The sequence below is a fragment of the Rhinolophus sinicus genome, linkage group LG10 (assembly GCF_036562045.2).
Source record: "Rhinolophus sinicus isolate RSC01 linkage group LG10, ASM3656204v1, whole genome shotgun sequence".
Classification (NCBI taxonomy): Eukaryota; Metazoa; Chordata; class Mammalia; order Chiroptera; family Rhinolophidae; genus Rhinolophus; species Rhinolophus sinicus.
In genome coordinates, this window is record NC_133759.1 from 88346190 (window position 1) to 88361003 (window position 14814).

Here is a 14814-nt window from a genome sequence, read left to right on the forward strand (position 1 = left end):
GTTCCTCCTTTCATTTTCCATTGGGGAAAGATGTTTATCATTTCTTCTCGACTGAGTTACCTGACTGTGGTCAACACTAACCTCCATGTTTTTCTCAAGACCTCCTACAAAAATCAGGTCTCTCCAATCCTGTCTGGAGTAATTAATTCTTTTGACTCACCAGAATCAGAGTGTTGCTTTCAGCCCAATATTCCAGACTGCTGAAACAAGTTTTAATCTTGCTTCTATCTATGATCACATTAGTGATAATATCTGCCCCAGAGATGTGGCACCTGACAGACCCACATATAATATAATAGGTTAGTGCTCTAGTTCCGACATCATGAGGACATAAGTTCAACTCTCACCTCCACCACTTACTAACTGGACAGCAACTTACTCGTACATTCTCTAAACCTCAATGGAAATAAAAACAATAATTATCTTCCTAAAAATGTTGTTGGATTACGTAAGAGAGTCCTTCTCAGAAAAATTTTGCATCGAGCCTGCTACTTAATATTCATTCAACAATGTCAACCGTTATTTTTATTTTGATACGTACATGTTCCCTGGTCTCAACAAAGTTTCCCAGCAAATGATATGTAAGAAGGAACAAAGGCCAGAGCCCTCCTGTGCGTTTTGAGAGAACTCCTTCCAGATCAGTGCTTTTCAAACTGCAGCTTAGTGAATCTAGAAATCAATTTAGCATGTTATAAACTGGGTAGTTTAAAATTACAATAGAATGTAAAAAAATGAATAGAATCGAAATCAAAGTACCTTTCATGTTGTAGGAAGTACGTGGTGTTTTGTGAAACGTATATGTATGTCTGTGCATATGCATACTAGGATACAATGTCAAATGCATTTCTTACTGTCACAGTAAGGAAAGAAAAAGGGTTTGAAAGTCACTGCCATAGACTGATTTAACATAGAATGTTAAATACTTTCTTTAGGAGAGACATTACTGCCCCCTACTGGACCTATTCTTGATTTCTCACAGAGAGGGACGCCATAGATGAGCATAAGCCTTGCTTTTGGTTGCCCTGGTGACCTCAGCCATCCTCCCCTCCCCTGTCTGGAAGCTCACCTAAAGGGGACTCACCCCTCGAGCTATGCGGATGCCCTGAGCAATGAGGCAAAGGCAGCCGAGAAGTGGGAGCTGGCATTCTCACCATTAAAACAAGCACAGCGTCCGTTCCTCCCACCTGCCTCCCAGTCTCTCCTGGGAAACTAAGCTAAGAGGCCCCATGAGCGAGTCTCAGCCACACTCGTTTTCCTTGGTCCCACCTCTACCCCATCCCACGTCCCAGCTGGGCAGAGCATCCCCAGCCCCTATGCTTCTCTGGGGAGACTACACCCCTTAGAGGAATGCGAACCAACTGCATGTTCTCAGAGCCAGGACTGCCTGCAGCGTCCATCCTCTAATCCCCAGGTTCTGAAATAACTGACTGGGGTTGGGGCATCAAAGAGGCACACACTGAGAAAGATATGCTGTCCCACCCAAGAGGTCTCATCGAGCGGTAAAGGCCCAAAGAAAACAGCACTGCAAACACACACCCCGTCAACAGATGTAGGGCCCAGGACTAGATCTACTTACTAAGAATCTGCTTACTCCTGCTTCATCACGATGCCTACCATGAATAGAGCGCTCATCCCAAGCCATCCACATGGGAGGTCTCCAGTACAAGGCCAAACAGAGTTAACATGGAGGCTAAGGGGGTAGAGTAACTTGCCCAGGTCCCTTGGTGGGGAGAGGTGGAGGCCGGCTTCAGACACAAGTGTCCCCGACGGCAATAGCAGCGTTCCACCCATCACTCTAGGTTTGGCTGCACTTTTTAACTCCAAGGCTTTCATCAAGAAACAAAGAAAATGTGATTACATTGCAAAGGGGCAAATAAAACCTAGCATGAAAAAGAGTTTAAATCTTAAATCTTAACTTTAAAATAAATAAATTCATGGGTGGGGATACTAAGTTTTTTGGAGAATATAAACCATTATATTAGCTCCCTTTAAAAATAGCCTCATTTGTTTTGAGTCTTGAATCAGGTTTCTTTCGTCCTTGGGTAAAGCTCTGTCCCTAAAGATAGATATGCTTCAGCCATTTCCTCGTCTATGAAAGAAGGTAAACAAGTCTATCAGGTCGTCTAATGTTTAAACTATGTGCCAAGCACTGTCTGTGCTCGGTATTTTTCACGTGTGCCGACTGATATAATTCTGACAATAGGCGCAGAGAAGTTAATTCATTTGCTAAAGGTCACACAGCTAGTAAGAGACAGATTCTAACCCAGGTATGCCTGATTCCCTTGCCAGACTCTACCTGAAACTACTACTAAGTGAGTGCAGGGCACACCCCTTGAATTTCTCCTTCCCCTCTTCCCCTCGTCCACACATCCCAATGGGCACAATTATCAAAAGGGACAGAGATCAAAATGGTTAAGTTCATGAAAACAAAGAGAAGACTGAGAAAGCACCACAGACCAGAGATGACTAGGGAAACGTGATAGCTAAATGCAATGGGGTTCTGGATTACAAAAAGGACTTTAGTGAGGAAACTGGTGAAATCCAAATAGAGGCTGTAGTCTGTTGTTGCAATAGCTGGGTTCTAATGAGTCTCCCATTTCCCTCCTGCTGCCTTGTAATCCATTCTCATGCTGCTTCCTGGACCATCTTTCCAAGGCACGAATCTGACCATGGCTCTCTCTCCTGCTTATTACCTTTCTGTGGCTTCCCCTCACCCTCAGGGTAAAGACCAAGCCCTCAGGGTCTCTTTCCAGCTCCCCTGTCCAGCCTCTCCTCTCACTGCCCCTCCCTGCCTCCTTGTCTCTGCTCCAACTTTGCTGAATGTGTGACTGTTCTCAGAAAATGCCACGCCCTCTACTGCATCTGGACCTTTGCTTGACACATGTCAACTTCACACCCCCTGGCCTGCAGATAGAATTGTAGCTCTCTCTCTCTCAGGACTCAGCTGAGATGCATTTTTGCCAGGAAGCCCTGCCTGCTGCCCTCACTCCCATGCCTGAGCTCCCGTAACACCCTGTCTGGACTCAGCTCCCATCATCGCGTTTCTCATCCTGAATCAGATTCATATTATATAATGCGCCCTTCCTTCTCACATAAGTGAGTCCTCACTTCCCGGAGGGACGTACGAAGCACGTGCCCAGACACGGCATTGAATAGCATTGACTCCCATTGTGGGGAGGTTAGTCTTTTGCGGCTGCTTTCTCTGATTCTCTGATTGCTCAAGAACAATGTTAGTCTGTTTTCAACACTCCCTGCCACTTGTTAAATCTATTTTCAAATAACGCCAAAGCAAGCCTAAGCTGGGCACTTGCCATGGGCAACAGGACTTAGCTTGAATTTAGTGCATTGTTTGGCTTCCATTGTATTTATTTATGAAATACTATTTAGGGAAAGCAACACAAGTCCTGCTTGTACAAACCAGTCATCTTTTATAAAATTAGTTTATATGAGTAAGGGAAATAAATCAATTCAGAAAAAGTGTGTTAATGGCTGCTCAGGAGGTGTGTATGCAGGAGAAAAACCCTGTCATTACTGCAGCTCAGTCCTGGGGTCACGAAATGCAGGGCACCGCTGTATTTGCCACTAACTACCTGCATGACTGGGAGAAAATGACTTTTCCATTTCTTAGTTTACTCACCTATATAAAAAGACGAGAACAAAATTGGGCCATAAGACTATATGATTTCGTCTCTCTGATACAAATCTCTCCTCTTGCTCATACGATATGGAAATAACTTTGCTGAAAAGAAACCCAGAGGTGATCACACTTTCTATATGGGAGACCTAAGGTATACCGAGGTTGTGACTTACGCAAGGTCACTTTGCAATGTAAGGAAGGTCAAATTCAAGACCAAAATCCAAGCTTCCCTGCTCCCTGGTGATCTGCTTCTTCCCTGCATTCTGAAAGCCTCTACCCCCTTACAAAGCACAAGCAAACGCGCGCGCACACACACACACACACACACACACACACCTCTTAAAATACTGGAAAAGTAAATAAGAAAAGGATAAAGACAATGTTGGATTTCAGAGTATTAACAATGGTAAGTAGGAAGTAACATACCTGAAAGCTGAGAAAACATGTCCCAGGGTTTTCCACAATGTTGTAATTCGCTCCTTGTTCGCTATTTAGGTTAGATACAAAGGGCCAGGAGCCAGGCAGGTCATGTAAGTTCTGGGGAATGATTAGCATAACGAGGCTGACTGATGCATCTTTGGCTGCTACACACGTATAATAAAACCTGCTTAAATAGAGAGCAGATCCAATCACCACTTCACCCTCTGTGGATCATGAAAAACTAGCTTCAGCACGATTCCAAGGGGAAGTCACCCACATTTTTAAATGGGATTTTTAAATACTTTTAAAGACTATGTTAGCAAACCAATTTGCATACAGGATGTAGTCATGGCGAGGATACAGCACAACGCTTTTCCTCATTAAAAAACCTTGTCCTACCTTTGTCTTTGGAACTGTGCGGAACATTTTTATAACTGACCTGTTAGAGGCAGATTTACCAGATTTAGAGGTGAACCAAAGTGCGCAGAATCAAAACATTTTAAACAAAATTCCCAATGAAATGTAAAATGAGTAGATATAATGCCCTTCACTTAAAAATGTATGTATATACATATACGTGCATACACATATATACATACATATACATATATATAAATTTTACATATAAATTATATATATAAATTATATATATGTAATTCATTGGTAGCAATTGAGAAAGATCTGGCCAAACAGAAGCTCATGTGTGAAGAGGTTTCACTGGGAGCATAAGCTCAACGTGAGCCGATGGTAAGACGAGGCCGCTATGGATGGGGGGAGGAAGACAAATTGTAATGCAACGTTAAAATACAATATTAAACAACATTAAGTACCGTAACATGCCTCTGTCCTCTCCACCCACCTGCCAACACCGAAAGCCGGGTGCAGTCATGGGAACCACACTGTCAGAGACAGAAACTGGCATCTGTCCAGGAGAGGCATAGGTCAGCGGGGAAGGGAGAGGGTCTGTAACTTGAGTCAAATGGGGAATGGGTCACGGCTCTGCTTCCAGGGCCAAGCACGCCTTCTTCAAATACCAGATGCGTAACTGTCCTGGGACGCACGTGCCCCTGACCCTCTCAGGAATGTTGTTGAAAGAACTCCGCAACATCCCTCCCTGCTCGGGGTTTTAGGGTTTGTGGTGGGAGCAAAATGACATCTATTTTACATGCTAGTGAGTTAGGTCACTTCACTTCCTTCCTGGAGAAGAATACTCTGCAGAGTTGGTTCTGACAACCAACCAAGCTCCTGAGAGAAAACAAGATGTACTGGTGTGTAGACCAGCTTCTGACTACCCACAGAAGACGCAATGCTGGTGCAACGCACCACCCGCTTCCCACCCCGCCACACTGCCAACCCCCAGGTTGGGCCAAGGAGCTAGAAATTAAGGGTCTGACAGTAAAACTGAAGCCACAGGCATCAGGTGGCGAGTCCTGTGGCTAGATCTTCTTGTATCTTCTCTCAGTTCAGAGCAATGCTGAGCCTTCATCAGAATCACTTGAGTTGCTCCTTAAAAATGCACGTTGCAGGGGTGTCTCCCAGACCTACTGAATCAGAATTATTGGGATAGGCAGCTTCTGACATGGCCCCCATTTCAAACCGTTGGGACTACCCTCCCTTTTTGTGCTGGCTGGACCTAGTGACTCACTTACAAAGAATAGAAGAGGCAAAACTAATTGGATGTCATTTCTGAGAGGGGGTGATGAGAAGCCTGTGACTTCTTTCTCTCACTCTGCTCACTTGCTCATTCTGATGAAGCAGGGAACTTGGGCAACCTCTGGCCAACAGCCGAGCAAGGAACGGACCCCTGCCCACACGATGTGAGCGAGTCTGAAAGCGGATCCTTCCCTTGCTGAGCTTGGGAAGACTACAGCCACAGCTGACACTTGGATCGCAGGCTTCTGAGCCACCCTGAGCCGGAGGACCCAGCTAGGTCACACTTGGATGCCTCTTTCCTACAGAAACCGTGAGATAACAAATGGGCCAATTCCTGTGTGTGCTACCTAGTGATGGAGAACTAACAGAAATGCTTTGTCAAGGAGCTGCCCTGAAATCAACACGATACCCATCCTCCAAGTCTCCCATCCCGTCTCTCCCTGTTATAAAGGAGACAAATGTCTGTGTAGATGTAAATGGGCAATATTTAATAATATATACTATTTACACGTAATTTACTATTACGTATGTATATTATTATATATACTAATAGGAAACTAGTTTATATAATAATATATACTATTTACGCATCATAATTTTCTTAGGACTCCATTTTTATGCCCTAGCCCTTGGGAAGCTTTCCCAGGGTTTCTGGCAGATTATGTGGGAGCAGAGCCTCAGGAAAGGATGGAGACGGTGACTCCAGGTCAGACCTCATGCCCGGTGCCTTCCAGCTGGCCATTCTGAGACTGCGTCTTTCGGGGTAAGAGCATGGTGAATTCCCCACCCCTCTTGCCCCCCAGGCCCTGTGAGCAGGAAAAGCAGCCCCTCCTTTGGTCCTAGCTGAAAAGAGAGAAGAAAGAAGCTACCAGTGTCTTCACTGGTTAGGGGAGGGTCTATCCCTGAGCAAAGTCCGTGAGGGAACAAAGTCCAGTCTGCTGTCTTCTCTCCAGTGCAGTTCCTGATTTCCCCACTGGGGGATGAGCTAGGTTTCCCCGGCGGCAACGTATCTCGTTTTCTCTAGAATTGTGTGTCAAGAAAGTGCATTTCCAAGGCCATATGTGTGGAAGAGCCACGGTCTGCTGGTGAGGCTCCAGACACAAAGCCAGGCCTTCGAATGCCTGCTGTGTCATCCACGGCTCGTGTGGTCAGCCCAGAATGAGCTGCTCTCACTCTGGGCTGTGTTCTTTCCACTGTGAAATGAGGGGGCTGGGTCAGGTGAGGACTTGAACCCTCCAATTAGTGTCTAGAAGCCTAGGGCAGCGGGGCAGCTTCTGGCCATGCCAACTGGTCAGAGAAGGGGCAGCTTTCCTCAGAGGGCTAGGCCCCCCCCACTCAGCCACCGCGACCGCTCTGAGGAGCGTCCGGAGGGGCTGCTGTGCCACAGGGGGCTCTGGCAGATGTTGTCCAGCCTGTTCCTAATGGTATCCTGCAGCTCCTCGTCACCCAGCAGGACCGCTGCTGCCAGGGCCAGCCAGAAGTATTCAGTGGCATCGTGGGCATCCTAACCCCGTGGCAAGGGGGCAAAGAAGACACAGCATTAGCGAACATTCCCAGGACAGGCTGGTGGCAGTGCTGGGAGCCCTAGCTTTTGTCTGCCCGACATATTTTCCCATCCCTTCTCCGGGTTCCTCCAGGGAGCTCCTCCCCCACTCCACTGCAGCCCCAGGGCATTGCTACTCCCCAGTGGCCCTCGTCCCCAGGCACAGGAGTGGCATCTTACCCAGGCTCTGCCAGTCATGAAGCAGCATCCCCCTGGGCACAGTGCTTCCAGGGTGCTGAAATGGCTCAAGCTGACCTATCCCAGCCCCTCCCAGGAAACTTTCTTTGTGACCCAGCAGGGTACCCTTTTAGGGGTGGGCTTGAGCTTGCCAATAGTGAGAGGGGAAGGAGACCAAGAAACAGAAGTAGAAGCACACAGAGCTGAGAGATACAGAGAGAGATGGGGAGATGCATGATGGTATTGGAGCACCAGCATCCAGAACTACCTGAAACTAAATTTACACCTGAACTTCCCTGTTAGTTAAGCCAATCAATTGCCCGTTTTTGCTTAAGCTAGTTTGAGTTGAGTTCTTCTCCTTGCAACCCGAGAGCCTTTAGTTGATACAATCCGATCACACACTCTGTCTCTGAACGGCTCCCTGGGAGCTGTGGGACAGAGGGAAGATGGCTGTGGAGTCCTTCCCAACCCGTTACCCCTCCCTCTGTGGCAGAAATGAGGAACAGATGCTTCTTTGGGCGAGACTCAAAAAGGAATGTCTGGTTCCCATTAACCCTCCTAAGTCAATAATTAATTCAGGCCAGAAGCAATAATTAATTCTGGCAAATAAGACAAGGACAGCCAGTTGCTCTGAGGATCCCCTGAGGGCCAGACACAGACGTGACTCCCTCAGAAGCCCCTGAATGAAGAGACGGAGGCTTGTGCGGGAGCCGACAGGGACCTCTGGTAAAAGGAAGCCAAGGCCTGGGATGAGACTGGAGGGCCAGAATCGTAACAGAATCTCACACCAACACAGTTCTCCAAGGGGCTGGGAAATAAGATGTTCTGGATTCCACTCCAGCAGAGCAAACAGGAGGATCACAGCTAAGGCCCTGGGAGCTGCACGTGCTGACATTCGAAGACCCCACACCTCATTATCTCAAACATACTAACATATGCCCAGATTTCTCCTAAAGTACAGTTTCGTATAACTTTATCATAAGTGAGTTTCAAGTGACTAGTTAATCTATAACATTCTGTAGACATACAATTAAGCATTACTTTTTATTTTCATTGTGGAGTTCTGAGTTCTTTTGTTTTGGGTCTCATATATTTTCATAGGCCCTTCAGATGCTCGCAGGTACCAGGCAACGTGCCCATAGTGCTTGATAGATAAAATGGCCACAGAAATGAGAGCAGAGCAAGGAGAAGGAAAAGCTGTGATCTATCTCCTAGCAGAGCTGGGAACACCTTGGAAGCTTCCATTGGGGCTAAGTGGAAAGAGTCACTGGGTCCTCAGTGGGGCCACTCCCCACCCTATGAGACGAGACTCCCCATCTGGGCCACCTCAACTCTACCCTGAGGGCTCAGGGTCAGGGGAAGGATACAGTTGGATGGCAACTGTCACACACACGACACTGCAAGTAAGGCTCTTACCTTCAGCTGGTGGAAGGTGAGTTGGCCCAGGCGATAATATACCTTCGCATAGTACAGCGCCTCCTTGGGACTCTGCAGCCAAGCTGGACAGAGGGACAGTGTCTTTAGGTAGCAGTCTTCAGCCATCTCACACATGTTCAGGGAGTAGTACACCGAAGCCAGACGGTGAAAGGCCACCAGTTGCTGCCTCTGATCTCCTAGGAGAGGACAACTGAGAGAGCTATCCTGCAGCCAACGCTTCCAATCATTCACCCATTCATTCTGGACAATGTTGTGAAGGTCTGTTAGGTATCGGGGAGTGTGCTTGGGACATAGAGAACAAGGTAGAAGAGGTCCCCACCCTCGTGAGGCTTACTGTCTCATAGGACACAGACATTCCTTAAAGAATCCCACAAACAAAGGTAAAATTACACCTGTGGTAAGTGCTGCAACAGAAAACAGAGCTCTGTGAGCGTGACTAATTAGAGTACACGTGCTGGTCAGGATTTGCTGGGAGGATTCTTGAAAAACAACTTCCTCCTCACTACAGATGTCACTGTCACTGGGAAATGATTCTTTCCAAATCCCTGTGATGGGACATAGTGACAAGACTAATTTAATGGAGTAGCTAAGAATTCTTCACAATGAATAACTATATAACTAATGTCTTCACATAAAGACTCTCTCCAGAGCGCTCTGGGGCTGCCATCAGCAGGGGTCGTCAGCACTGCTCCTTTACCAGCTCGCAGTCTCAGATAAGCTACAGCCTGTTTACTTTTAACCCACACTGTAGAACCTTCGTTCTAATGAGTCTACGGCATGTTGTTTTGGGTTTGGGTGCATTTGTTGCTTTAATAACTAACTCCTTTAGTACAAAGTGGTCTTTTAAAGAGAACAAAGGCTTCCAATAGTTTTGGGGGGCTATTTGCAAGATGGCTGCTTGATGCAATCTAACAACATCACTTTTAAGGTTCAAAGGGCCAAAGCCCAAATTAAAAGAGAAAATCCACAGGAGAGAAAATTCTCTGATATGGAAAAATCCAGTCACGGGGAAGTACACGAAAGGGTGGATACAGCCTCCTGTCAGCTTCTGTCCAGGAAAGGATGAAGAGTGCCCGAGAGGAAGCTGCCTGGGGCCCCCAAGGCCTTTCCTGAGATTAGCCAGACAGTCGCAGAGATAAGAGTTTTTGCAGTACAGAAAAGGGGAGGAAGAGGAGAGTGCTCTGAAGTGCAATTAGACACAATAAAGTCCAGGACCATCCACATCTAATGTCATTGAGAATGCCCAAAAGTCCTTCCAGAATCATTACAGAAGATTCCATTTGCCTCTGCATCTAATCAAGCCTCCTCTAATCAAAACTGCTTTCCCTCAAGCACCAACTTTTGAGATGAGTTTGTTTTTTTAATCTTTTTAAAAGTCTGCCTTCTTTCTATTTTAATGACTTGTTTTGTGTCCCACTAGCTTTTGTAGTAAATGCAAACTATTTCAGATACACAGTGAGTTAATTAAATGGGAATCTGACCTTCACCTACATTTTAATTCCATGGGGAAAATATGCGTTTGATTAACAATCAATCCATTAAAAATTTAGGGCACAGGTTTTTTGGAAGGGGCATTGCCTATGCATAGGATAAAACACTATTTGCCCTGTACTCAGAGGAATACCAACTGTAATATAATAATTAGTGGGTATAGGTAACACTTACCAAGGACTTATTATGTACTAAGCACTATAGATTTTACATGGTTAATCAATAGTCTTCATACCTGCTGCATGAGTTGGGTGTTATTTTTAATCCTGATTTGCCGAAGACAAACTTGAGGCTGTCAGACTTAAGCAGCTTGTTTAATTAAGGGCTCCCTGTAGTTTGACCCAGAATTGAATCTGTGCAGTCTGACTCCAGAGCCTGTGCTGTGACCGCTTTGTTGTACCTCCTGGGGGACTGTTTACCACTCCCGTTCAATACAGGGACACCTACCTGTGACTGTGCTGAGCCTGGCCGCCAGGGTGGCAAATTCCAAAGCCTTGTCATAGCCTTCCACACTGATCTGCAGCTCCGTCAGCTTGTTGAAGACCCGGAGCTCGGTTCTCACTGCCTTCATCCTCCTTGCTAAAGGGACAGCCCCAGCCTGAGAAGAGAGGCACAAAGAACCGTCGTCTCCCAAGAAGCACTGGTACTTAACATAGGGGCTCACACTCCACTGACGGGTGATGGTAGCGACGAAAACCAAGGGGATGGGTCATGTTTCCATGCATAGCTTTTCTCTGCTCATTTTCCTGGTCCTTGCTCTTGGTTGCTACGCCCAGATCTTAGCGGGGGAAGAACTAGAGGTCATCAGGCCTCTAAAGATTGGGGAAACTAAGAGCAGGAAAGTTATTCACCTTCCATCCATGTGCTCCCTCAGCACTTACAGTGCTAATCTATAAAGCACATAGATAGCGCATGCGGCGTGTCTGAGTGTCCAGTAAATGGTCATTCCTATTGTTTTTATTGTGATAGAATTTTAGGCAGGTCACTTCATCTTGCCTTACTTTTCTCATTTATAAAATGCCCATGACAATGCGCATCCCAATAGGGACGTGTTTCTTGTTCTCCCCACCCCAGCTCAGTGCCTGGCACACGATGGCTGCTTGATAAATGTTTGATGACTGAATAAATAACTGAACAAGCAAATGAATGAATATCTGAATAAGTAAAATTTTAGGATAAGATAGTGATGTTTCCCTAAATTCAGTCAATGATAACAATTATGATTTTCTGACATATCTGCTTAACATCATCTGGACACTTATTTAATTAGTATTATTTCTTAAATCAACAGTCTTTTGTTATCTTGCCTCATCTTTTGCAATAATATCTGTGAAATCGTGACTTTGATAAGCTGTTATTATACATTTTTAATTTTTAAAAATATTTTCTAGTGAATACTTATTAAAAACTAGCAAAACAAAAGTGTTTGTCCATGGACCAGACATCTCCCACCATGCCATCAGTGGTACATGGAAACGTTAACATAAAAGTGTGATACAAACAGTAAAGTACCATGCACCCAAGAGATGTCATTGTTATGGGTTGTTTTCCCAGGAAGAATAATTTATCCAGCCTGAGAATGACAGAGTTTATCAGCTCCTTCTTTTAGAGCCTGCTAAATTGAACAAAGAGAGGAAAAAATAAATACCCGTAAGAGAGGGGGAGAGGGGTCCAGGCTGAAGTTTATGTGGCCACGCCCCCTTCTGTACCAGGGTCTGGCTGGGAGCGCTGTGTAGCTGGGACTTACTCGGTAATACTCCACTGCGCGATGCCTGTGGCGGGTTCCATTGAAGAACACGTCACCTGCTTCTTCGTAGAGCTTGAGAGCCAAGGAGGGCTCCTCTGACTTCAGGGCTTTCTGGATGGCTGCCTGGGTGAGACAGAGACGGCTGTCAAAGATGGAGGGAAGGAGGGGCCGGCCTGGTGGCTCAGGCGGTTGGAGCTCCGTGCTCCTAACAACGAAGGCTGCCTGTTCGATTCCCACATGGGCCAGTGGCCTCTCAACCACAAGGTTGCCAATTCAACTCCTTGAGTCCCGCAAGGGATGGTGGGCTGTGCCCCCTGCAACTAGAAAACGGCAACTGGACCTGGAGCTGAGCTGCACCCTCCACAACTAAGATTGAAAGGACAACAACTTGACTTGGAAAAAAGTCCTGGAAGTACACACTGTTCCCCAATAAAGTCCTGTTCCCCTTCCCCAGTAAAATCTAAAAAGAAAAAGAAAAAGATGGAGGGAAGGACCTCAAAGGTTCACAGGACTGGCAGGAGAGAGACCCTGACCACCTAGTTTAAGCCTCTGCTAAAGTGTCCAGAATTCTGAATTGTCCTCCACCCTCACAGAGCTGGTAAGAAGGCTTTGAGATTCTCTAGTCCAGCATTTCCCCATCATGTTATGAGTGATTACACTGTATGGCCCTAGAGTGATTTTTAGCAGTACACGAATATTTTAGGTTTCCATAGCTAAGTATTTACTTCAATGTGTTTTAAGAATAAAAGATTAATAATACATCAAAACCTGTGATTTCAGCTAGCATTAGTTTAGTGTAAAAAGCTAAGCTGATTTGAAATTGAGTCAAAAATAAGTAAATAGTAGTACACGGTACACAGATATGGCAAAACTGTGAACTTGACGTACAAATAACTGAAGTGTGGAAAGCAGTGGACTAGTCCAACACCTGCACTTTCCAGATGGAGAAACCGAGGCTCAGAAAGATTAAGAAACCGCTCCACGTTCACATCGGTAGCGAGTGGCAAACTAATGCTAGTGTCCTCCAGCCTAGTACCCTTGCTTCTCCTAGCCACCATGACCTCGTTCTCTCCAGCAAACTACTTCATATTGCATCAACACAAGAGGTGGTGAGAAGTTGAAGAGTGAAGAATGCACAGCATCAGCTGTGCAGCTACAGCACCTCAAACCGCCTCAGGGAGAGAATGATTCCTGTCAGTGGGAAAGACCTGCAGAATTTCAAGTTAGGTGGTACTCGGGGGTTGGCTGGGCCTGGGACCAGTTCTGGCCAGTGAGTCATTGGTGCAAGACCCCACAATTAGCATTATTGCATATGCAGCTACACGCAGGGAGAGGCAGTGAGATGGAATCCTGGAGACAGAGGCTCTGCCACAAGCCATGAACCCAAAACAGCTCCTTCTGGCCTCCAGCTCATGGAAAGTCAAGGCAAAACGGAACTGTCTGCTCTCTAAAAATCCTTCCAGCTCTAAAATCCCAAGGCAGAATAGAGTCTGAGAGTGAAAGCTTTAAGTCTCACTGCCAGCGGGCAGTTTTCACCACTTAACTAGCTATTTCACCTTGGGCAAGTCACTTGTCCTCATTCAGTAGAAACTACTGCTGTATTTGTAACAAGGATTAAACTACATTACATGTGTGATGTGTTTCCCTAAGTTTCCTGCGTAGAGTAAACATTTGATCAACATTACACAAGTATTATTAAGTCTCAGTGGAAGAAAGTTTTTGCAAGTGTAGGGGAATAACAAGGGATAAAACAAGAAATGGGAAGGAAGGTGCATATTTTTGATGGAACAAATCCTCTTATATACCATTATAATATCAGCATTGTGCAGATAATAGTAATAATAATAATGGTGATGATGATGATGATGAAATACCATTTCTTAAGCATTTACTAAGTCCCAAACACTTGGTAAATGCTTCCTATGCATATGTGTTTACTATGTAAGTGATATTCCCAATCCTTACTAAGAGAGGGCTCACCCATGAAGAAACTGAGGCCCAGAGAGCTCACGTGGCAAGCCCGAGGTCACGCAGTTCATAATAACAGCCCTATGATTTGATTCCAGGACTGTCTTTCTCCAAAGCTCAGGCTTTAAGTCACTACTCTACACCCTATCTCAGATATTAAAGGTACGCAAACAAAAAATCATAAGAGAACAACAACGTTAACACCCTACACACATCAACCTCAAATTGCAGCAAAACCCCGAAGTCGAATTACATGTCCAGCTTTGGAAAGATGGATATATTTGACGTGACAAGTGAGAGAGTCTCCCACCGGCTTCTTTGGGAGTTCACAGGTGTATATGGGCTCAGGGACTGTCCCTTTTCCATCTGTATTCAGCCTGCCAGGCTGCCCTGGTTTCCATCTGTGTGCAGGGAGCGGCCCCGAGTTGACCTACCCTCTCTCTCTCCAGATGGTCACTGTGGAGGGTCCGCTGCCTCCCACAAATGGCCCAAGTCAGCAGATGAGCTCTGCGGGAGGCCTACCTGCAGGTACAGCTCCACCAGCTCGTCTTCCTGCAGGAGGTAGTGGAGTCGCCCAGCCGCAAGCCAGGCCTCAGTGGCCTTGTCTCTCGCCCCCAGGTCGATGAAGATCCGCAGACTCTCCTTGATGCAGGTGAGAGACTTTCGGAGGGACCTGAGGGGGCAGACATGGACTCGTAAGGTGTGAGGGCTCCAAGGGGCCTGAGTTCCTCAGCACCAGAG

At 46.1% G+C, this 14814-nt stretch overlaps 1 protein-coding gene across 6 annotated transcripts in view; it reads right to left on the reverse strand.

The window, feature by feature from the left end:
* Positions 1–6171: 6171 nt before the first annotated feature.
* Positions 6172–14814, reverse strand: part of SH3TC2 (SH3 domain and tetratricopeptide repeats 2) — a 108674-nt gene continuing 100031 nt past the window's right edge. For 4 of the 6 annotated variants that reach the window (XM_019734346.2, XM_019734347.2, XM_074313742.1 and 1 more), the window contains 5 exons: positions 14596–14746; positions 12106–12228; positions 10806–10956; positions 8847–9043; positions 6172–7214 (listed from right to left, as the gene is read on the reverse strand). In XM_019734346.2, the coding sequence (XP_019589905.2) occupies positions 7023–7214; positions 8847–9043; positions 10806–10956; positions 12106–12228; positions 14596–14746 (814 nt within the window). In that variant the 3' untranslated portion in view covers positions 6172–7022. The remainder of the gene's footprint in view (positions 7215–8846; positions 9044–10805; positions 10957–12105; positions 12229–14595; positions 14747–14814) is intronic. The other 2 variants (XM_019734345.2, XR_012489829.1) reach the window with 2 other exon arrangements.